We start from the raw sequence: 25,355 nt of genomic DNA on the forward strand, positions 1-25,355 counted from the left end.
CGCCCGCCGGGCACACGCACGGGAGTCGGGGGCGAGCGGGGAGCGCGCGCGCGCGCCTCCGGCGGCGCGCACGCGCCCCCCTAGTGGCGGCTATACGATAGGACGTATAGCTACGGGCTCTCGCCCAGGAGAGCCGACCTGCCGCCGTATAATGACGGTGCGCGGTCGGCTACTAGTTAAGATGGTCATTTGAAGCATTCAGTGGGTGGGCAGTTGCATAGAGGTCCTTTTTTCATCAGAAGTTATTTGCATTTATTTCACCTACCCGTTTACCCAGTGACCTTGGTGTATAGCTATTTCTAACTTAATATGTTTTTCTTTAATTCAGACACCACCCACTATGATGGACCTGGCACTGAACTGGATCTTTCAATCCTTGAAGATGACGGTTCATCCAGTATTCTGCAGCTGGTGAGAAGGTTTTCGGCACTGGGACTATGTGTGCGGCTGCTGCTCAGGTACTGTTTGGAAATGAAACCTGGTTATTATGACCTGCTAATTCTTGTAGTGCTGCTCTAAGCAAAGAAGGAAGAGGGTATATAGTCCTGCTGGTACTCAGGAATGGGGTGCTGGCTGAAAATATCACCATCCAGTAGTGTGTTGCATGCTTAGAAAAAGAACACTGTTCAACCCAACCCATGGTTTGAGCGCTGGTTTTTCTAAGCAAACATTATATATATATTGTGGGAGGTTAGCTTGTGAGGATAGCCTTTTCTGAATCAAAGTCCGCAAACGGGCACTTTCTTAAAAGTCTGGCGGGTGCCAGGTTTTATTTACAAGAGGTTTGCAAATAGCTTCCTCTCTATACAGTGCGGGGCTGGTCCCCGTCGCCCACAAAACATGCAGTAAAGCAAACCTTTTAAGTCCAACTCCCAGGGCTCCTCTCAATCAGGTCCCTTTCTGAGTCTCAAAACCAGAGCCCTGCTGTGCTCTCTTCCCGAGTCTCAAAACCAGAGCCCTGCTGTGCTCTCTTCCTGGTCGTTTAACTTCCTGCTGAGTGTGGACCAGAACATCAGGACCGGAACCCAGCCTACCACAGAGGCTGGAAATACCCGGGCCGGATTCTGGTTAATTCCTGTAGAAGACCCAAGTCTTGCCAGAGGAATTGAATCTCTCTCATTGGTTCTAAGTGCTCCAGTGCAGTGAATCTTTGAAGAGATATTGGGCAAGGGATGAGTACCGATTTGTTAGGGAACCTGTACTGAGAGAAATGTGCAGACTGCTGTTGCAGATTTTTAAACGTGAAAAATTAGGGTTGCCCCGATGCCGTTTTTTTTATTGGCGTGTACGAGTACTGATACTTCTGTTCAAGTACTCGCCGATACAGAGTACCGATGGTTTGCTGTGTGGTTTGCGTCAATACAACAAAAAATTGGTTTAAATTGCACTGAAAAGAATCGCATTCTATTTTCCCCACTGCTCCTGTGTGTTTATATAGAAAGGAATTAAAGCTCCATCTAGTGGGCAAAAATGTTAGAACTCGCTGTACATATGTGGCCACATGCAAAATAATCTACATAGGTTCTCTGGTCAGCCATTGGTAGCTAATTAGGGCTGCTGGAGGAGAAATTCTGGTACCTCGTGGGTGTAGGCGGAAGTGAGGTCTGCTTGTGGGCAGACCACCTTTACATAAAATGAGTACAGTAAGGCGTCTATGGTGATGATAAATAATGAATAACCTCAGTCAAACATTTTAGATATAAACACAAGGCACAGGGAGGTCTAGAAAAGATCCACATAGCTGGCGGTTGTATACCTGGACATACTAAGTTCCAGACAATATGCTATAGACCAGGGATCTGCAAACCTCTCAGCACAGGACCCAGAAGCTGATAAGGTGATCATTGTACCAGTGATGCCTACTACAGTGATTTCCAACTTCCATGGGAATCTCAGAATTATGATACTGGCTTACTTATATTGCTCCAAGCTGAACCAATGTAACTTTGCAAACTTGTCCATAATTAACCTTCAACCAAGGTGGCTTTGCTAGGCTAGGCGAGGGAGGCTATAAGGTGATTTTGCTGGGCCCTAGCAAGGGAGGGTAGAGAATTTTTTTGCTAGGCCTGAATGTTTGAGGGTAAGAGGGTGGCTTTGCTAAGCTGGATGGGGGGGGGTTTCCTTTTAACCACTTCCGGACATCCGCATGTATATATACGTCGGCAGAATGGCACGGACAGGCACATCAACGTACCTGTACGTGCCTGCCTAGACGTGGGCCGGGGGTCCGATCGGGAACCCCCCCCCCCGGTACATGCGGCGGTTCCCGTGGCTGTCCGAGCGATCCGGGATGAGGGGGCGGCTGTTCGTTTTTGTCCGCCCCCTCGGATTGCTCTCAGCCAATCCGCGCGCTCCCCCTGCGTGTCACTTCCTCCTCCTGTGTAAACACAGGAAGAGGGAAGTGATGTGATCTCTCCTCTCGGCGGTATTTTCAACTGCCGCTGAGGAGAGATCACATCACACAGTGAGTCTGCACAACACTACACTGACACCAGGACACGCAGGCACATTTAACCCCTTGCGATCACACCCCCCACCACCCCCTTGTCACAGTGTCACTGAATGCAGTGATCATATATGTACTGATCACTGCATTTAGTATCAGTGTGACAGGCCGTTAGTGTTAGGTCCAGGGTAGCCCCCGTACCTCCCCCCCCCTAATAGTTTTAACCCCTTGATCACCGCCCTAGTTAACCCTGTCAATCCCTATTGCCAGTGTCACTAAGCGATCATTTTTCTGATCGCTGTATTAGTGTCGCTGTTCCCGCTAGGTAGCTATTTTTTTTTTTTTTTATTGCGATTTTTTTTTTTTTACTAAAGACATGTGGCTGAATAAATTTTGGCCTAAATGTTTGACTAAACTTTAGTTTATTTGATTTTTCTTATAACAAAAAGTAAAAAATATTGTTTTTTTTTTCAAAAATGTCGCTCTATTTTTGTATATAGCGCAAAAAATAAAAATCGCAGAGGCGATCAAATACCACGAAAAGAAATCTCTATTTGTAGGAAGAAAAAGACGCAAATTTTGTTTGGGAGCCACGTCGCACGACCGCGCAATTGTATGTTAAAGCGCGACGCAGTGCCGAATTGTAAAAACCCCTTGGGTCATTTAGCAGCATATTGGTCCGGTCCTTAAGTGGTTTTAAAGTCTAACTCCATGTTTACTTTCACTTTAAATAGTTCAGTTGGGCCAAGCAAACTAATTACTACGGCTGTGATCAGCGCTGTATAAACTATATGTAGCATCTGTTACATACAGTGTACAGTGATGTGTTTTAATTTAGCAGTACCGGGCCCTTATATCTTCTACCGGAGCAAAATCATTTTCAGCTGAGTGCTGCTCAATTCACAGGCAGCCTTGTATTGTTATCCATGAATACCATGTTTCCTCTGGCCGAGGTGAAGGTAGGTGCATGTTGACATAATCTTTACTTTAGCTAGTCGGAGGAAGGCTTTAAAATGACACTGTTGGTCAGCTCTTCTAAAACTGGTTTTGTTAACGAACTTTAGAATTTTTTCCAAAATGAAACTTATGCACATTTTCATCATAGCCATACCTGTCGGCAGAATCACATAATTTTTTACTTTTTTTCATTTCCTATACAGGGAGCAGTTCCCAGCTCCAGTGCGAGTTCCTGTGGCAGATATACTGAACCTGGTCTGCAGAGTGGTGAACGTAAGCGCTAAAAACTTGGTGAGTCCCTGTAAGTGATCATAAAGCCCCACAGAGAAAATATAAAGGATGTTTAACCACCTCCTGCCTACCGTATGCATATATGCAGCCTCTCGGTGGCTGGGCTATAACGCTGAGCGTCCGCATGTATGCATCCCTATACAAACACTTTACATAGAGCTCGCTCTCAGCACAGTAACCGGCGGGAACCAGAAAGCTCCCGATGCTTACCTTCGATCAGGAGCTTTCCGATAATGCGACTGCCAATCAGCGGTCACATGATCAGAATGCCACCGCCGTCTCCCAGCATTTAGGGCCTGTTAAAGGGCCAGGAGGCAGCGGCGGGCAAGGGTTACATATTCAACATGTTCCACTCGTTTTCTCCATGGCCGCAAAGAGACAGGAAATCCTTCATTTTTTTCATCTGTTAGAAATTCCTCGATAAGAATGTGTCAACTTTTTTTTTTTTTTTTTTTTTTTTTTTTACATGAACTTTGATGGACTTTAGACATGCTTTACACAGCTTTTGGCTTATAAGAAATTTATTTTTTTTAGGGATTTTCAATCTGTGATGAAGATGATGCTTTGTTGTATGACTGAGAAGCCCCAGGATTCTGTGTATGGTGTATTCTTCCATGCTCACCCCTGAATTACTGCTAATACTTCTCTCTCTGTCTCTTCACAGAGTTGGCAGGGGGAAGAGGCCATAAAGCTACTTGTTCTACCTCGTGTCCATCTGAGTGCTCTGGACATCCTGGAAGCCACAATCCTAGCGTGAGAATCCTTCTTGTGCTTTCATAGTGTGATAGGAGAGCCAGCTTGTTGGGGATTTATGTCAAAGAACACCAGCTATGATGATTGTTACTTCAACTGCCCCTGCCACAGAAGCTTCCTTTTTTTTCCTTGTTGCCGATGGGGGAGGGGGTGGGCCTTTTTCCTGGACTGAGCGGTGCTCTTGATTTGGCTTATGAGTCCCCCTCAGTCCTAAAATACTGCAAGCCCAGCCTACGTGATGATGCACCCACCAGGGAGTGTATTGACAGGCTGGGGTCTCAGGAAATTAGCAGGACGAGTGGTGATCAAATAAGGCTGGTGGCACTGGACCAATGGAAAAATCAGGGGCATAGCGGGGAACATGGAGAGGGTATGTACACCTGAGAATTTTTTTTTTTTGTTAAAACAGGAAGGTGAGCAGGCGGACAACAAAATTCTACTTGACTTCTACTTTAAAGTGGTCATAATGCATTAAGATAAAAAGCCTTTTGTGTGCAGCAGACCCCCTAACACTTACCTGAGGTCCCTCTCTGTCCAGCGATGTTGTAGGAATGTCTGGAACTCCCCTCCTCATTGGTTTAGACAACAGTTTGGAGCCCTGGCCCCGCTCCCTTTCTCCCCTGATTGGCTAGCTGACTTTGACGGCAGCGGGAGCCAATAGCGCCGCTACTGTGTCTGTCATCTTGGATGGCTGAGACACTCGTGGACATCACTAGACAGAGAGGGACCTCAGCTAAGCAATAAGGGGGGCTGCTGCACACAGAAGGCTTTTTATATTAATGGATAGAATGCATTAAGGGGGGGGGGAGACCAAACCCCTTTAAAGGGGTTGTAAAGGTACATTTGCAGTCCTCCTTCACTTACCTCAGCCTCCAATTTTGATTTTAAATGTCCTTATTTCTTCTGAGAAATCCTCACTTCCTGTTCTTCTGTCTGTAACTCCACAGAGTAATGCAAGGCTTTCTCCCTGGTGTGGAGTGTCGTGGTTGCCCCCTCCCTTTGGACTACAGGAGAGTCAGGACACCCACTAACACAAAGCTCCTTTCTCTATCTGTAACGTAGAGCGTCCTGACTCTCTTGTAGTCCAAGGGAGGGGGCGAGCATGACACTCCACACCAGGGAGAAATCCTTGCAATACTGTGTGGAGTTACAGACAGAAGAACAGGAAGTGAGCATTTCTCAGAAGAAAAAAGGACATTTAAAAGCAAAATGGAAGGATGAGGTAAGTGAAGGAGGACTGCACTGAGGTAAAGGAAGCTATTTAGGGAAAATAAATTCCTTTACAACCCCTTTAAGGAAAAAATGCCGAACTCATCCAGCCAGTTTTCTAAATCTTTATTTTTTTAGAGATGTTGTCACCCCTACAAATCAAGATGACATTCAACCTTGATTATGCAAGAAAATTACAAAATAATGTTACAAACAAAATGTAACCAAGTACTAAATGAAATAGAATAAAGGTACCTAAATTTGAATGTGAAGGGTGTAGTCTGCTTAACATTGTCTATATTTATTTTTATTTTTTGCTCTGCTGTTGTCTGATTATTGCCTGTATGTATTGTTGATAGATGCGGACCCCGTCTCCTGCCGTTCTGTACAATGATTTGCAGGGTATTCCCACAACTTCTCAGTTCCTGGGCAGCTATTCGAGGGGCAGGAGGAATCCCACCTGGGCAAGAGAGGCCTTACAGGTTAGTAATGGTGGCTGGCACATAACATGCGGCAATGGAGAGTTTCAGTACTTTGAGGATCTTAAGGCAATGTATATCTTGTGTAGTCCTGTTTGAGGCCTTGTTCACCCCATGGTGCAGAGACTATGGCCCATATTCTCTCTAAAAATCCGCGGGCTGCGCTTAAGGCACTTACACTCCGCTGTCCCAACTTACAGGAGCAAGTGTTGTATTCCCCAAACACTTGCTCCGTAAGTTGGGACGACGGAGTGTAAATGCCCCAGCGTAGCCTGGCGGATCTCCAAGGGGGCGGCTTGTATTCAAATTAAGCGCACCCCCGATTCTAATGAACTGCGCATGCGCCGGGCTTCAAAAAGCCCAGTGCGCATGCTCCAGTTCTCGGCGGAAAACGTCAATGACGCCGACGTGTGCGTCATTGACGTAAAGTCGTATTGAAGAACGACTTGGTAAAACGACGTACCCGACGAAAAAACACGACGCGGACCCGACGCCATCCATAACATGGCCTACGTGGGACTTGCGGAAACTTACTCCTCATATAGCAGGAGTAAGTTTCCGCTTACGCAAACGACGTTAGCGACGGTTACGCGATGCGAACTCGTTCGGGAATCGGCGTAGAAGGATCATTTGCATACGCAAATGAGTCCTTCATGTAAATGCCATCTAGCGGCGGCCGGCGTCATTACATTTAAGATCCGCCAGTGTAAGTGACTTACAGATGGCGGATCTTAAGTGTATCTATGCGAAAATGATTCTAAGAATCAGTCGCATAGATACACTTGCCAAAAAAGGGAGTTACGATGGAGTATCCTGAGATACTCCATCGTAACTTCTATGAGAATATGGCCCTATGTGCATATTTTTTATCTGCACAGGAATCTTAAATTAACATTGTTGTGAATTGGACATGAAATGAGAAACATGTTGCTTGTAAGAGTGTTTTTTTTTTTTTTTTTTCTCTTGCACCTAAATAATTGGATTGGCTTCTTTCCTAAAGCCCTAATCCACCTTTTGTAAAAAGTAGTAAACACAGCAACAGTGATCTAATGATCGATGTGCATTGAAGCATGCACAACATTGCACCCACATGTGCAATGCACAAGCTCATGCAGCCTCCATCCTCAGGTCCATCGACCTGTTGGAAGAAGTGCGACTTGGACCACAGAGCTGAGGTAAGGGAGGAGGCTTCGCCAGCGTGCTCTGCGTAGTCCTTCTGCAGTGACAGGGACAAGTGGTCCTTTGCACAGAGTGATCCCAGACCTTGATGACACAGCTGTCTGGGCAGATGCACAACTGTGCTAAATACAAGCAAGCACAGAATTTATGAAAACAAAGTGCAGCTCTGCCAACCTGCCACTGTAGTGTAGACATCAAAACGACTTCAGGCCGTAAGTCTTCGTCAAAGGCCATGCCCACTGACGTTTTGCCCTGCCTATCTGAGCTTAATCGTAGGGTAGAGAGCCTTGAGCCAGGCAAGGACGATCTTCCTGGTCTGGCTCTAGGCTCTCCACCCTATGATTTAAAGTGGTTGTAAACCCCACTTTTTGACTTTTACCTACAGGTTAGCCTATAATAAGGCTTACCTGTAGGTATAAAGAATATCTCCTAAACCTGTACGGTTTAGGAGATATTCCCCTCGCAATGCGCCGCTGATTGCAGCGGCGCATGCGCAGGGGGGGATCCTCGGCTAAAAGGCCGGCCGCCGCCGGCCCTTGCCGTAATGAAATCTCCCGCGCGGGAGTGACGATATCGCCGCTCCAGCCAATCACATCGCTGGAGCGGTGATACCCGGAAGACACGCCGGAGCAAGATGACATCTCGCTCGGCGTGGACCAGGTAAGTTCCCTACACCTCGTTTAAGGTAAGTATTTCATATTGAGCTAGTATGCGGGTATACAACCGCTTCAAGTAACTTGATTGTAAAGCCAGAAGGTTTTTTATCTTAATGCATTCTGTGCATTAAGATAAACGTTCTGTGTGCAGCGGCCCCCCTAATACATACCTGAGCCCATCTCTGTCCAGCTATGTTGTAGGAGTGTCTCGGCTGCCCAGGACTCCCCTAATTGGCTGAGACAGCAGTGAGGCGCCATTGGCTCCCGCTGCTGTCCATAAAATTCAGTCAGCCAGGAGAGAAAGGGGTTGAGCCCTGGCTGCGGCCCAGTGTCTGAATGCACACAGGGAGCTGTGGCTAGATTTGGGTGTGCCCATAGCAAGCTGCTTGCTGTGGTGGCACTCAACAGGTAGGGACCAGGAGCACCAAAGAGGGACTTGAGTAGAGGAGGATCTGGGCTTCTCTGTGCAAATCCACTGCACAGGGCAGGTAAGTATAACACAGTGATGGCGAACCTTGTCACCCCAGATGTTTTGGAACTACATTTCCCATGATGCTCATGCACTCGGCAGTATAGTTGAGCATCATGGGAAATGTTTGCTATTTTTAACGTAAAAAAACCCCAAGATTTTGCAATCTCTTTAAAGGGGAGTTCCACCCACAATTTCACTTTTTAAATATAAATACCCCTGTAATACACAAGCTTAATGTATTCTAGTAAAGTTAGTCTGTAAACTAAGGTCCGTTTTGTTAGGTTGTTACAGCATTTAGATAGTTTATAATCTAGAAATAGACCGTGGCCATCTTAAGCGTGGGCATCATGAAGCCAGACTGTATGACTTCCTGGATTTCAGCTTTGCATATCTCGCACATGCTCAGTGCACAAGCAATGTAATAGGTTTCAGTCAGGTTTGCAAGGACTACTGGGTAACATGATGCCTATCCCAGAAACCCTTGCAAATAGCCTAGGCAAATAAGGAGGAGGAAGTAATGAAGGACTACAAAATAAAGGTATTTACAAGCAACAAATTAAATAAAAATTGTCCATTCTGAACACTATGAGATTAGAGCATGCAGCACAGACAAACATAAAAAAATGGGTGGAACTCCACTTTAAGCCCCGATGGGTAGGGCGAAACATGTCGGTGGGTGTAGCCTTTGGCAGAGATTTACAGACTGAAACCGTTTTAATGTCTACACTACAGTGGCTGGTTGGGAGAGCTGTACTTTGTTTTCATGTATGCACTGACTCCGATGGGCATTTTGGAAGCCTGCCTCCCTTACCTGAGGATCGTAAGAACTTGGTCTCAGGCTTTGGGCAGCGTTCCGAGTGTGGTTTTTAGGTGGCAGTAAGCACAGAATTCAGCTAAAAGATTCACCCCGCAGTTTAGGAATGGGGGGGGGGTTACGACGGTTTGGGTTTTTAGGAATGTATGTGACCATGCTTTGATAATCCCTAAGTATGTTGTATTATGAAACATGGTCTAGAAGGTGAATTAAGCCTTTAAAGTAATAGAGTAGACCACAGGAAGAGTTGTAATTTGTATTAAACGGCAAACTTGGTTGTGACATCTGGGGGGGGGGGGGGATATGTGTATGCATGCATGTATGTATGCTTGTTTATATCGGTGAAGAACAAGATTAAAAAGTCAAGCAGATAAATGGGGAGTTGGAGCACACCAAGTATAAAGATTAGGAGGTTTCCTGTTGGCAGTACTGGAGGTCCGCTCCGGGAATATTCCCACCGCCCTCTCTGTCCTCTTTCTAAGTCTGCCACTCCCTTCCTCTCTGCGGTCATCACTCTTTTTCTACCTTTGGTAGCTTTGTGCTGCCATCTACATTATTCTATTCTATGCCAAGTCCCCCTTGCTGTGTGATGCCATTTTAACTCACTGCTGCAGATTGTCCTTTCTAATCCTCATCGACAGCCCAACAAGTGACAGAATAACGGTCTAATATGTAAAAGTGTTGGCAGTGATTGGAGAAAATCAGACTTGGTTACACAGTAGTGCTTTGATTCCCTAATGTGTCCTGTGTGGAAATGTGTATATAATGGATCCAACTCTCCGATGTAGTGCCCTCCGTGAAGCGGTGTATCGTGTGCTGGAGCGATGGGTAACCATGTGTGGAGTTTCTTCTGGGATTTTGCAAGGGATGTCCCATCATTCTGATGTTTTACTGGCCCACATCCTAAGTGATATCAATCCACCCACAGACAACGTAAAGGTAAGTGGACCCACCAACCTTTGTATACATCCTTCGTCACCGCTCTGTCTTCATTAATTCTCTGTTTTCCTCAGATATCAGGATTTGTGCAGCTTGGAGCAAAGAAGCAGAAAGTTTCAGAAATGACGAATGGAGATTTCCATAGTCACAGGAAGAAGGAAACCACTGCAAACACTGAGCTGTGTATAGCGGCCCTTAGAGGTGTGTACTAGATGCTTCCAAACTGTCTCCTTGGGATTTTATGTTCTATTATCAATGTGTTTCTCTGCAGGATTATGGACAGAATAATGTCCACCTTCTGTCTATATCACCCTGCAGGAGGACAGACTCATAGCTCCTTCTGTCTGTATCACCGTTCAGGAGGAGGACAGACTCATAGCTCCTTCTGTCTGTATCACCCTTCAGGAGGAGGACAGACCCATAGCCCCTTCTGTCTGTATCACCCTGCAGGAGGAGGACAGACTCATAGATCCTTCTGTCTGTATCACCCTGCAGGAGGAGGACGGACTCATAGCTCCTTCTGTCTGTATCACCCTTCAGGAGGAGGACAGACTCATAGTTCCTTCTGTCTGTATCACCCTTCAGGAGGAGGACAGACTCATAGTTCCTTCTGTCTGTATCACCCTTCAGGAGGAGGACAGACTCATAGCTCCTTCTGTCTGTATCACCCTGCAGGAGGAGGACAGACTCATAGCTCATTCTGTCTGTATCACCCTGCAGGAGGAGGAGAGACTCATAGCCCCTTCTGTCTGTATCACCCTGCAGGAGGACAGACTCATAGTTCCTTCTGTCTGTATCACCCTACAGGAGGACAGACTCATACCCCCTTCTGTCTGTATCACCTTGCAGGAGGAGGACAGACTCATAGTTCCTTCTGTCTGTATCACCCTTCAGGAGGAGGACAGACTCATAGCTCCTTCTGTCTGTATCACCCTTCAGGAGGAGGACAGACTCATAGCTTTTTCTGTCTGTATCACCCTTCAGGAGGAGGAAAGACTCATAGCGCCCTTCTGTCTGTATCACCCTGCAGGAGGAGGTAAAGCCTTGCTTTACTGCTTTCTCTGTATTTATGGAAGGGATAGATGCATAAATTCCTAAAGTGTTTCTAAAGGCAGAAGTTGTTTTTTTTTTTTTTTAAGTAAATGCATTTTATGTATTAAAGAAGAAAAAATTCTGCAAGCAGCTCCCCACAAATACTTTTGCCTGATCTCGATCCAGCGATGTGTACGAGACCGGAGGCTCTCTCTCTCTTCTCATTGGCTCAGGCTATCCCAGCCAGTGAGGAAGAGCCGTGCTGAGCTGCGCTGTATGTGTCTCTTATGGACACACGGCGCCGGCTCGGAAGCGAACCTGCACGAGTATCCCCATAGAAAGGGCTTGCCTTGGGGTTACTCAGGATGGGGGAGGGGCCAGAAGCGCCAGCGGGGACCCAAGAGGAGGATTGGGCTGCTCAGGGCAATACTATTGCACATGCAGGCAAGTATAACATGATTGGGGGCAAAAAAACCCTGAGTGTTTAGAATCGCACGTCTGTTGCACACTAATATTTAATGATCTGCTTATTCTCTTCCAGCCCTTTGCTCCATTGTTCTATATGGAGGGTCACTGATAAAGGATGACACGCATCGGGTGAGTGGTCTACTTTAAGTGGCGCCAAAAGCAATATAACAGGTCACCATGCTGCTAACAGAATTATGTTTTATCTCATGCCCTGCCACATAGTGTGTTTTTAAAGCAACATCCAAGTAGACAAGCCCTAAGAAACTGACTTTTTCATATAAATACAATGCAGCTTAAATGTAAGCTTTCAAACACAAAAGGCTGCTTTTGACCATTCGCCTCCATGGCCACAGGTGTATAAAATGGCACACCTAGTAGGCATGCAGACTGCTTCTACAAACATTTGTGAAAGAATGGATCACTCTCACGATCTGAGTAAAGCGTGGTATCGTGATGGGTTGCCACCTGTGCAATAAGTCCATTCATGAAATTTCTTTGCTACTAAATATTCCACAGTCAACTGTTAGTGGTATAACAAAGTGGAGGTACCTGGGAACAGCTACATAGCCATGAAATGGTAGGCCAGTTAAAATGATTGTGCTGAAATGCACAATGCGCAGAATTCGCCAACTGTCTGCAGAGTCAGTTGCTACAGACCTTCAAACTTTGTGTGGCCTTTAGATTAGCACAACAGTGCATAGCCAACTTCATGGAATGGGTTTTCATGGCCGAGCAGCTGCATCCAAGCCTTGCATCAGCAAGTGCAATGCAAAGCGTCGGATGCAGTGGTGTAAAGCACACCACATCTGGACTCTAGAGCAGTGGAGACGTGTTCCCTGGAGTGACCAATCATGTTTCTTTGTCTGGCAATCCGATGGACGTGTCTGGGTTTGGTGGTTGCCAAAAGAATGGTACTTGCCTGATGGCATTGCATAAAGTTTGGTGGAGGGGGGATTATGGTGTGGGGTTGTTTTTCCAGGGGTTGGGCTTGGCCCCTTAGTTCCAGTGAAGGGAACTCTTAAGGCGTCGGCATTCCAAGACATTTTGGACAATTTCATGCTCCCAACTTTGTTGGAACAGTTTGGGGGATGGCCCCTTCCTGTTCCAACATGACTGCGCACCGGTGCACAAAGCAAGGTCCATAAAGACATGAATGAGTTTGGGGTAGAGGAACTTGACTGACCTGAACCTGATAAAACACCTTTGTGATGAATTAGAGCGGAGACTGTGAGCCAGGCCTTCTCATCCACATCAGTGCCTGACCTCACAAATGTGCTTCTGGAAGAATGGTCAAACATTCCCATAGACACACTCCTAAACCTTGTGAACAGCTATCCCAGAAGAGTTGAAGCTGTTATAGCTGTAAAGGGTGGGCCAACTCAATATTGAACCCTATAGATAGACTAAGACGCCATTAAATTTCATGTGCGAGTAAATGCAGACGTCCCAATACTTTTGGTTATATAGTTTGTCATTTTACCTTAATATACAGATTTAAAGGGGTTGTAAAGGGAAAAAAAAAATTCCTTAAATAGCTTTCTTTACCTTAGTGCAGTCCTCCTTCACTTACCTCATCCTTCCATTTTGCTTTTAAATGTCCTTATTTCTTCTGAGAAATGCTCACTTCCTGTTCTTCTGTCTGTAACTCCACACCGTAATGCAAGGCTTTCTCCCTGGTGTGGAAAAAGCCTCTTGAGGGGGGAGGGGGCGAGCAGGCAAGTCAGGACACTCTCTACTTTACAGATAAAGAAAGGAGCTGTGTGTTAGTGGGCGTCCTGACTCTCCTGCTCGCCCCCTCAAGAGGCTTTCTCCACACCATCACTGTGTGGAGTTACAGACAGAAGAACAGGAAGTGAGGATTTCTCAGAAGAAATAAGGACATTTAAAAGCAAAATGGAAGGATGAGGTAAGTGAAGGAGGACTGCACTGAGGTAAAGGAAGCTATTTAGGGAAAAATAATTGTACCTTTACAACCCCTTTAAGGGGTTATTTCTGTCATTTAGATTTGGAAGCTATTTATATCCCTGTCATGGCAAAGCACAGGTTTACAGTTCAGTTTTTGTTGCTTGTCCCATTGCCAGTTCACACTAATCATATATGCATTTCTCTCCCCAGCGCCTTCAAGAGTTCTCCATCCCCTTACTGCTACGTCTCCAGCAAGGCTCTGATCAGTGGACGGGCCCATACATCAGCAGTGACTGCCGCAAACAACTTTATCGGCTGCTTCTGTCCCTGATCTTGACTCCAAGCCCTCGTCTGCCCGCTCCTCTGCACTGTGCTGTCAGGATCTTTAGAGGGGGAATAACAGAGGAGAGCGCACAGGTAGGACAATACTGGAAAGAAAATTAAAGAATGGGTTTTAGTTGCGAAACATTTCGGTAAATTGGGGGGGGGGTGCTCTTTGGCAGCCTGTATCCAAGACCAGATAGGTCTCTTTGCCAGGAGAGGGGGGGGGGGGGCCTCTTAGTCTTTCCGCAGGGTGTGATTTGATCTTGGTGCTTTCTAGGGCCATTTCACAGAACAGCTGAAGATAGAATTCTATACCTGCTTTGAGTGCCAAACCTGCTGGCTGCAAAAACAAATCTAACTCTGCATTGTGGAATATCTTCACAGATAAAAGCAGCCTGCATGTGATTCCAAAGTTGTGCATAAATCAAATAGTGTGGTGCTGCACTATACAGGGGAATATATGCCAAATTATTCCTGAATAAAATAAAGAAAATTACATACATTGGATATAAATCTTCAAATCTTTATTACAAGAAAAAAAGAAACTAACTGCAGGGAATGCATTAAAAAGGAGCTCAGTTTCAGTCAGTTTTCCATAGCGTATGCCTGAGCCGCGCTTTGTGAACGGTCCTTCAGTATTCTGTGATCTGTGATGTGTCCCAGACGGCTGTGGGGTAATGAGGGGTCCTACTATAAGTGGGAGTCTGTACCTGTCAATACCAGGTACCCACTCCTGGCCTAATTGTCAGAGGAGGGGGTGGAGGGGCAGATGCAAATCCATTGCACTACAAGTGCACTTGAAATTGCACTGAAAGTGCACTTGGAAGTGCAGTCGCTGTAAATCTGAGGGGTAGATCTGAAATGAAGGGAAGCTCTGCTGATTTTATCATCCAATCATGTGCAAGCTAAAATGCTGTTTATTTTCATTGCAAGTCCCTCTCGGATCTACAGCAACTGCACTTCCAAGTGCGCTTTCAGTGCAATTTCAAGTGAACTTTGCACTTGTAGTGCAAAGTGGAAAGATTCTTAGATAAAGAATCACCCAATCCATGGATGACAACACAACTACGGCTATGTTACTGCATTGCAAACAATGACTCATGCTTCACTATATAAGGCTCCTTTCACATGCGGCGGATCAGTAATGATCCGCCCCGTAAACCTCTGCTTGCTCAGCGGGGATCGCTCTGTTGATCCCCGCTGAGCCAGGGGATGACAGGGCGGTCCCCACACACTGTGCAGGGACCGCCCTGTCATTTCTCCGCTCTCCCCTAATGGGGGGATCGGATAAACACGGACCGTATGTCCGTGTTCATTCGATCCAAACCGCAGACGGAAGGAAAAATAGGGTTTTCTTCCGTCTGCAGAATCGGATCATTGCGGAGGCGGGCGAAATCGGGTGTCAGGCCAGGTGAAATCAGGCCAGGTGCAGATAATCGTACAGACATTTGTCTGAGTCCATAACACCTTTCGTAAATAACCCCCATTGTGTTGAAATCTGACAAGCAGACTCCTGCCTGTCAGATGGAAGCATTTGGGCTTATACACACGCCTCCAGTAAATGACACTGGCAGGGAAGGGGTTAACACTAGAGGGCAATCAAGGGGGTTAACTGTGTTCCCTGGGTGTGTTCTAACTGTGTGGGGGCTGGGCTGTCTGGGACAACAAAGAGATCGCTGTTTCTGATCACCGCAGAGTTGTCCCCTGACAGAACGGGGATTCGCCTTGTTTACAATCGCGGGTGGCCAGCAGACATTTAGTCCGCGGCACCTGCTGGCGTGCGCTCGCAGTTTAACATGCACTGACCGACGTACAGATACATCGGTTTGCGCAAGAGAGCCAACCTACCACAGTATATATACTGTGGCTGGTGGGCAAGTGGTTAAACTTACCTGGAAACAAAGTATTCCAGTGCCACGCTGTCACCGCTGCAGGCGCACCCATCTTCACCTGGTCTTCTGGGTTCTTGGACTCCGGCTGTGTGACTGGCCCGAGCCGCAATGATATCACTCCCGCGGCACAGGACTCTGATGAAACGGCCCGGTGGCCGTTCCTTTAGTGCGCATGCACCAGTGACGTCATCGGCTACATATACAGTAAATATCTCCTAAACGGCGCACGTTTAGGAGATATTTACAGTGCCTATAGGTTAGTCTTATTATAGGCTTACCCTATAGGGTAAAATTCAGAGATGGGAGTTTACTCCCGCTTTAAAGTGGGGTTCCGGGCATAACTTTTTTTTATTTTATTTTTTGCAATCTTAATTACATTATTATGAATATTCATTAAAACTTATTAATAAAGCACGGTCGGTACATAAACAGTTGCAAAAACTTACCTGATATCATCTCGGGGATCTTGTGGCCGTTTCCATCATAGCTGTGGGGCATTATGAAGCCCAGTTCACGTTTCTTCCTGGATTTTCTGACAGGGGTGCATGCTGGGATTTTTAGGCACAGCAATGCCCAGAGACTTCTGGGAAATGAGTGTCATCATTTCCCAGAAGGCAATGGGTCTTAAGACAGGAAGTTCTACCACGCGGACTAGGAACTAGACAGATTACAAAATTTGCCTAGCAACAGCCATATAGAAGCAAGTAAAAAAATAAATAATAAAAAATTAAGATTTTTTTTTTTTCCCACATTTAAGGCAAGCTGTTCATAAAAAGTTTGTTTTTAGGGTGGAACTCCACCTTAAGTAAAAAATAAATAAAAATGTCAATCGTAAAAAAAATTACGTTACACCCAATCACAAAAACCCCCACCCACCATACTTTTTTGCGCCGCCCACTCCCAAATATACGCACATACAAACATAAACGCATGTGTCTGGTGCACCTAAAAAACCTGATTGCGATTAAACGTTGCATATCGGCGCGCACAACGGAGTGAGCGCAATAGTTCTAGCAGCAGACCTTCTCCCGTAATGCTACATTAATGAACTTTAGGGTGTGTTGCCTATGGAAAATATAGGGTACTGACGTTTCTCACCATTTCACAGGCGCACGTAAATTTTAAGGTTTAACATGTTGGGTGTCCATTTACTTGGTGTAACCTCGTCTTTTATATTTTACCAAACAATTGGCTAATTTATTACGTATGTGTGCCCTAAAATTTACTTTAAAAATTGTAACCATTGCTATTTTATTTTTTGGGTGTCTGCTTTTGTAAAGTGTATAATGTTTGGGGGGGTCAATGCAGAACGATTTTTAAAACGTGTGCAAAAAAAAAAAAAGCAAAACCGGCTCTGGCAGTGAAAAGGCTGAACAATGAGTATCTCATTCATATGCTTTCAGTGCAAAATGGTGCTTGAGATATGTATATGCATATAATTTGAGGTTTCTATATTGTTGCAGGTGTCCATGTTCTGTGCAGAAGCCCTTGCTATTTGCCGAGTCATCATTCACCCGCGTGTGCCCACCCTTCAGAGACCCCTTCCACAGCACGGGCCTCGTCCACCTATACAGTCTGAGATACCCGCCCAGCGACTTCCTGTTCCAGCTCGTCCACTTACATTCCCAGCTCCATCTCCAGCAAACCACCTTCCGGTCAGAACCCCAGTTCCTCCACAGCCCATAGAGCCCCCAGCTGCCCCAGCAGTGCAGTCCCCTCCAGAGACTTTGGGAAAGACCCCACGTCCAGTCTTTGTCCACTATGAGAAAGAAGAATCCTCAGATGTGGAGATTTCCTTAGAGAGCGATTCTGACGACAGCGTCGTAATAGTACCTAAAGGCTTCCTTCAAAAACCAGCACCGAAATCTGAACCTTCCCCACCTTCAGTCAAACCCCTTGTTGAGGAGATGGCAGAGGTTCCCACCATTCATAATGCTCCGTCACCAAGCACAGCGGCACTTCCCCAACAAGCACCACCACCACCTCTTGCATGCTCAGTTCCTGCTGCTCCACAGATACCAATCGCCACCGAAGCACCTGCACCTCCCCTTCTTCTTCCTGTTCCTCCTCCTCCTCCCCCTTCCCAGTCAGAGGGCGACATGGTCATCAACATCAACAGCACGGACGATGAAGAGGAGGAGGAGGAAGAAGATGAAGATATGTATGACGAGGAGGAAGATGAATATTATGAAGAGGAGGAGGAGGATGAAGATCTGGAAGGTCTAGATGATGAGGAGGAAGAAGAAGACTTTGAAGATGAGGAAGGTATGTCAGAAGAGGAAGATGAAGAGGAGGATCTGGAAGGAGAAGATGAGGAAGAGGAAGAAATAGAAGATGAAGAGAGCTTAATGCATGAAGCAAGATTAATGCATGACGAGATGCAGCTTGGTACAGCAGTGGAATCTATACAGGAAGTAGAAGCCATACAGGACATAGAAGCCATACAAGATGTAGAACATATTCAAGATGTAGAAGCAGTCCAAGATATAGAGGCTTTACACGACGCGGAAGATGTCCCAGAATCTGTACCTGAGGTAGAGCCTGTATTAGAGGACACTAAACCAGTAATGCAGCAAGAAGCAGAGCTGGAAGAGGGCCCACCCCGTTTGTCCCCCATACAGGAAGATGATGGTGGAGACACAGACCTCCTGATGGTGGTAGAGAGTGAAGACCGAGAGAACCCAGAAGATGAGCTTCAAGACAGGGACTCAGACGCAGAAGTGACATCTAGCCCCCCTCCACCTCCTGTACTAACTCCACCACCCCCACCACATACAGACCCTGAACCTCCTCAAGTGGAGGAAACTGTGGATCCCGAGGAGGAGGAGGATGATGATGATGAAGATGTTGTTGATGATATTGATGATGATGATGACGATGACATGCCTGACTCTGAGCCACCTATAATTGAAGAGCTGGAAGATGAACCTGTGAAAGAAATACATGAGGAAAAGAAGGCAGAGGGGATTGTAGAAGAAGAGGAGATGGTAGAGGATACAAAGGTGAGTGATAAAGATAACCTTTAGGTGCATATACATGAAAACTTACTTTGGTTCTTATATGTTCTTTAAAAAGGTCACAATTTCAGTTTCTAGTAATTTCATGATTAGTAATGTCTTTTATACTGAGTCACCATACATCCAGTGAAAACAAGCTTGGTTTGGAAGTGCCCGCTTTCTAATCTGATGGAAAGTGGGCTTGCTTAAAAGGGTTATAAACCCTCATGTTTTCTCTTCCGTTCATGGACGGACACAGCATCCTTTGACAGTAGGGAAGCGGATATAACCCTACTGTCAAAGGATGCTGTGTCCGTCCATGAACTCAGAGAAATGGATTTTACGGTGAGTACAAAAATCCTATTTTCTCTTCCGTTCATGGACGGACACAGCATCCTTTGACAGTAGAGTTATATCCGCTTCCCTACTGTCAAAGGATGCTGTGTCCGTCCATGAACTCAGAGAAATGGATTTTACAGTGAGTACAAAAATCTTATTTTTTCACCTTAATGCATCCTATCCAGTAAGGTGAAAAAACATCTGATAGTTACCAGCCCCCCCCCCCTCCTATTTTACTTACCTGAGTAATGCACTCTTCCTTTACCCGGGGTTCTTGGCTCTTCATTGGATAGATTCATAACGGCACAGCCATTGTCTCCCACTGCTGTCGATCAAATCCAATGACACGGCTATGGACGCCGATTTCGGGACTCGGGAGCGCGCCTGCAAGGTAACTCCCTTGGGAGAGAGCTTCCCAGAGGGGGTTGTCTGAAGCGGGGAGGAGCCGAGAGAGCCGCAGAGGGACCCCAGAAGAGGACAATCTGGGCCACTCTGTGCAAAAGAAGCTGCACAGTGGAGGTAAGTATGACATGTTTGTAATTTAAAAAAAAAAACCTGAACCTTTAGTTTCACTTTAAGCCAGCCATAGATCGAATCTTGGCTGGTTCAGCAGGCACCGGCTGATATTCAGTCCATCTATAGGCAGGCCGATTGTACCCAAGTTGATCCATCGATTTGACTTCAGTACTACCAGCCTGTCTGATTTTTTTTTTTTTTTTATACCTGTGATTTCTGCCGGCGGCTGTAGCCACTAGCAGTACTCATTGTGTTCTGCCAACCGGGAAGGTTCCCACCCAGCAGAACACAATAGCTCTGCGTAGAGTGTTGATGGGAGTATCAAGCCATTTTCTTTCCTTCTACCCGCGTTGGAAGGAAATGACATTGAATCATCTATGGCCTGCCTTAGTCATTTACAGAAGAGAGCTGGCACTTGGGGTTGTACATACAACTTCAGCATGGGTAAGTCCAGCGTATGTAGAAAGAATCTGCAAAGCTTCTAACCACCTTCAACCAGTTTGCAGAGAAAAACACAAATCTCAATAGGAATGCTGACTGTCAATTTAAACATGCTGCTTGCAGGCTTCATCACAATGTGGCTGTTCAACGCCTGTTGAAGGCTGCTAGCAGCTCCCTTTTACATTTTGATGCGGAGAAAAAAAAAACACCTGCGCTTGAACGTGATACTCGGATGCTATAGGCTCTTAGGGCCTGATCCACAAAAGGGATACACCGGCGTATCTACTGATACACCGGCGTATCTACTGATACGCCTGCGTATCCCTGTTTCTATCTTTGGAACTGATCCACAGAATCAGTTTCCAAAAGATAGGCAGAAGATCCGACATATGTAAGGGACTTACACTGCCGGATCTTAGGATGCAGTACCGCAGCCGCCGCTGGGGGCATTTCTCGTCGAAATGCCGCTTCGGGTATGCAAATTAGCACTTACGGAGATCCACAAAGCATTTACGCTTCGTTTTTTCTCCGTAAGTATTAGTTTGCAATCGCAATATTAGGGTTGCTTTTACAAAGTGTAAACTGTTTAGGCCTTGTAAAAGTAGACCCTTCTATCCCGCGTCGCCGGCTTTTTTTTTCAAATTTTTTTTTTTTTCTGCCGCAACTCATATTTTTTTTTTACGCCCGTCGCGATTCTCAAAACCCGGCGCAACGTAAAACCGCGCAAAGCACGTCGGGAAAATGACGTCGTGAGCATGCGCAGTATGGCCGGCGCAGGAGCACGCCTAATTTAAATGGGACTCGCCCCATTTGAATAGGAACGCCTTGCGCCGGCCGGATTTAAGTTACACAGCCGAAAATTTCTAGGTAAGTGCTTTGTGGATCGGGCACTTAGGTAGAGATTTTGCGCCGGTGTAACTTAAATGGGAATATTTAAGTTACGGCGGCTGGCTGTGGATCTGGCCCTTAGTTCCTTGTTCCAATCGTAAAGTGATTGTAAAGTCTTGTGTTTCCCCGCCCCTCTCTCTCCTAATTGGCTAACTGACTTTGACAGCAGCAGGTGCCAATGGCGTGGCTGCTGTCTTAGCCAATCGGGAGGGAGAGTTCTGGATGGCCGAAGGACTCGTGGATAGAGATGGGGCTCAGGTTAGTATTAGAAGGGCTTTTGCTGCACATAGAAGTTTTATCTTAATGCATAGATCACACCTACACAAATCTGGAAGGCTTTTTTTTTGTTTTGCGTGATTTGCCCTCTTCCTCAGAGCCCATTTAACATGTTTGACATCCCCACAATGGTTACTTTATAGGTTCGAGCGTGGTTTCTTGAAGCTTGCTGAAAGATTTGGAGATGCAGCATTTTGCATAATCTTGCTGCACACGTTGCACTTTTTCATATCCTTAAGCAAGTATGTAGAAGGCCTACAGTATCTCACAGAAGTGAGTACACCCCTCACATCTTTGTAAATATTTTATTCTATCTTTTCATGTGACAACACTGAAGAAATGACACTTTGCTACAATGTAAAGTAGTGAGTGTACAGCTTGTATAACAGTTTGTATCGGGTGCCATATTGAACTTCCAGTGACCAGTATGAGAGAGTGAGAGCGATGACACCAAATGTAACACACCTGCTCCCCATTCACACCAGAGAGCTTGTAACACTAACAAGTCACATGACACCGGGGAGGGAAAATGGCTAATTTGGCCCAGTTTGGACATTTTCACTTAGGGGTGTACTCACTTTTGTTGCCAGTGGTTTAGACATTAATGGTGTTATTTTGAGGGGACAGCAAACTTACACTGTTATACAAGCTGTACACTCACTTAGGGCTGAAACAACTAATCGATTGTGAAATTAATCGATTACAATTTTCATAATCGATTAATCGGCCAGTAACATAATGGGGTTAAAAAAACTAAAATTAGCCCTTTATAGTACAAAAAAGAAAATCGCTACTGTAAATATCACTTTCACTGTCCCACAGAAAAAAAATGAACCCCTTACAGTAGCGATTATTTGCTCTTTTTGTACTTATTTTTGTTTTTTTACCCTCATTATGTTACTAAACATCTCAGGTCTGGGGTCACACCTCTGTTTTTGGTCCTTTTTGCAGAAACACACTACAGTTCATATACATGTTTTCCTATGGGACACGTTCACATCCATGATTTTCTTTCAGCTGCTGCGTATTTGGAAAGGGCAAGGACTTTTTAACGCAAAACGGTGCTATTTTTTTTTTTGGTTCAATATACTTCATTGGAGAAGCTGCAGAAAAGCATGTAATGTTGTTTTTGCGGCAATTTGTGTTTTGTAATCTGCCCAACAACAAATTGGCCCAAAAAATGTAAAAATGCTTTTTTTTTTTTTTTTTAAGTCTATTATCCGATTAATCAAAACAATAATCGGCCAACTAATCGATTATGAAAATAATCGTTAGTTGCAGCCCTACTCCTCACTACTTTACATTGTAGCAAAGTGTAATTTCTTCAGTGTTGTCACATGAAAAAATATAATAAAATGTTTACAAAAATGTGAAGGGTGTACTAACTTTTGTGAGATACTGTATCCAGTGCACCGATACCAAGTGCCACGATTTAACCCCCTCAATACCAGCAGATTTTATTTCCAGAACATTGGGACAAAAAATATGATCACCTTGGGCTGCTTACTTTTCAACATTAGGTCAGTTGTGGGGTGATCACACCAGAAAAGGAAACAAAAATAAAAAAGTGTAAGTTTGTAATTTTTTACCTTTTTATACAATAATAATAATAATAAAAAAAAATGGTTGTTAACCACTTAACCCGCAAAATGGCACGGACAGGCAGATGGGCGTATATATACGTTCTTGCCTTTGCGCGGGTCGGGGGTCCCTTGGGGAGCGATCAGGGACGACGGCGCGGCTATTCGTTTCTAGCCGCTCCGTCGCGATCGCTCCCCGGAGCTGAAGAACGAGGAGAGCCGTATGTAAACACGGCTTCCCCGTGCTTCACTGTGGTGCTGCATCGATCGTGTCATCCCCTTTATAGGGGAGACACAATCAATGACATCAGACCTACAGCCACACCCCCCTACTGTTGTAAACACACACTAGGTGAACACTAACTCCTACAGCGCCCCCTTGTGGTTAACTCCCAAACTGCAACTGTCATTTTCACAATAAACAATGCAATTTAAATGCATTTTTTGCTGTGAAAATGACAATGGTCCCAAAAATGTGTAAAAATTGTTCGAAGTGTCCGCCATAATGTCGCAGTCACGAAAAAAAATCGCTGATCGCCGCCATTAGTAGTAAAAAAAAAAAAATTTATAAAAATGCAATAAAAATATCCCCTATTTTGTAAACGCTATACATTTTGCGCAAACCAATCGATAAACGCTTATTGCGATTTTTTTTTACCAAAAATAGGTAGAAGAATAAGTATCGGCCTAAACTGAGGAAAATTTATTTTTATATATATTTTTGGGGGATATTTATTATAGCAAAAAGTAAAAAATATTGATTTTTTTTCAAAATTGTTGCTCTATTTTTGTTTATAGCGCAAAAAATTAAAACCGCAGAGGTGATCAAATACCACCAAAAGCTCTATTTGTGGGGAAAAAAGGACGCCAATTTTGTTTGGGAGCCACGTCGCACGACCGCGCAATTGTCTGTTAAAGCGACGCAGTGCCGAATCGCAAAACCTGGCCTGGGCATTTAGCTGCCTAAAGGTCTGGGGCTTAAGTGGTTAAATGCCACCATAAAAAAGTTCTGTCCCCCCCCAAAAAAAAATCTAAAATTAATTTGGGTAACAGTGTTGCATGAGCAAGTTATTGTCAAACTATGACAGCACTGAAAAATGGTCTGGAAATGTACAGCAGACGGCTCATGTCACTTCCTGTTTTGTCTATGGGACAGGAAGTGTAAGCGGTATTAAAGCCAAAACCGAAAATATAATTTATTGCAGCTTGTCGATCAGTAGATGCACACAGGTTTTTTACCTTCTTGCATATAAAATGCATGAAGGTAAAGAAAACCCTGTGCCTTAACAACCACTTTTAGTTTTGACAATAAAACCTTGAAGCTGATTGGTTTCTATGCAAGGCCACACCAGATTTTGCGCTCTCCAGTTTTAGTAAATCCCCCCCCCCCCCCCCCCCTCCTCAGTCACATAAGCATGGCTGGATCACCAGCTATTATCATCTTTTGAGTTATGTATATATCTGTTGGACTGGAATTGCTTATTACCGTTCTTGTGTGTCCCCCAAGGAGGAGGAGGAGGAGGAAATCCGGGATGCCGACTCCATGCTGGCGGACTTTATTGACTGCCCTCCTGATGAAGACGAAGTTCTAAGAACCATCACGTGACCTACGACGCGTTTTCCGCCTTTGGACCACCGCGTCTCCTTGGACGTCTTTGCATTACACTAGATGCTCGCAGCCTCGCTCCATCTTCCCAGATACTGACCCACAAGACCATGCCAGCGGTGACTTGCTTATGGGCAAACCTGAGTGCTGAGCAGTTTTTTTTTGTTTTTGTTTTTTATCTTTGTGTTGCATTTAAATGACTTGGTATCCTGACGTAAAATTATTACTATTTTCTTTCTCGTAGGTGGGATTGCTATAAATATATATATTTTTTAAGTTAACTAGGCTGCTGGGAACATAACTTGGTTCATATTTTTTTTTTTTTTGCCTTTTTTTTAAGTTCATTTTATTGTGCCTTTTAGGCTCCAAATGTAGATTTTTGTGTTAGTGAAATACAAAGATTAAAATGAACTCCACTTAACTTGAAGGGTGCTTGCACAGGATGTGACACCGTATGCAGCACTTGAACCATTTAGTATCGGATGTTACTGAAGAGGTGGGAATTGGGGGAGGGGTGGCACTGCAGTTGTTTGCATCCAAAATAGTTTTGATATTGGTGTGTACCCTCACTACGAACTGTAAGTCTTTTCTCAATGTGACGGTTTAAAGTGACAATAAATGAAAAAGAAACTTTAATTTTCACCATTCGCTTCTCAAATCTGTAAAAGCAAGACAGGAAGCGTTAGGAAAATCTCTCTAATAAGCACAGCAGATGACCGTAAAAACTGGCAGAGGTTCTAGCCCACCTCGCTGTCCAATACTGGACACAAATTCAGCTTTTAAACTCAAAAATGTGTCAACAAAAGATTCAGACCGCAACTCGGAACTGACGTTTGCCGTACTGGCCTCTTCTCCAGAGATGTACTATGCGCAAGCTTCCTCGCCATTTCCCTCTCT

The 25,355-nt window shown here is 45.1% G+C and overlaps 1 protein-coding gene across 2 annotated transcripts in view; it reads left to right on the forward strand.

Moving 5' to 3' along the window:
• The window catches only part of PELP1 (proline, glutamate and leucine rich protein 1), a 57,315-nt gene extending 32,215 nt beyond the window's left edge, over positions 1–25,100 (forward strand). The window contains exons 8-17 of one of the 2 annotated variants that reach the window (XM_040346668.1): positions 329–458; positions 3,607–3,694; positions 4,359–4,447; positions 6,016–6,138; positions 10,045–10,195; positions 10,270–10,396; positions 11,769–11,824; positions 13,811–14,017; positions 17,280–18,818; positions 24,363–25,100. In XM_040346668.1, coding sequence (XP_040202602.1) covers positions 329–458; positions 3,607–3,694; positions 4,359–4,447; positions 6,016–6,138; positions 10,045–10,195; positions 10,270–10,396; positions 11,769–11,824; positions 13,811–14,017; positions 17,280–18,818; positions 24,363–24,458 — 2,606 coding nt within the window. In that variant the 3' untranslated portion in view covers positions 24,459–25,100. Of the gene's footprint in view, positions 1–328; positions 459–3,606; positions 3,695–4,358; positions 4,448–6,015; positions 6,139–10,044; positions 10,196–10,269; positions 10,397–11,768; positions 11,825–13,810; positions 14,018–17,279; positions 18,819–24,359 lie in introns of both variants that reach the window. The other variant, XM_040346667.1, reaches the window with a different exon arrangement.
• Positions 25,101–25,355: the final 255 nt, after the last annotated feature.

Source organism: Rana temporaria, chromosome 3, assembly GCF_905171775.1.
Source record: "Rana temporaria chromosome 3, aRanTem1.1, whole genome shotgun sequence".
NCBI lineage: Eukaryota > Metazoa > Chordata > Amphibia > Anura > Ranidae > Rana > Rana temporaria.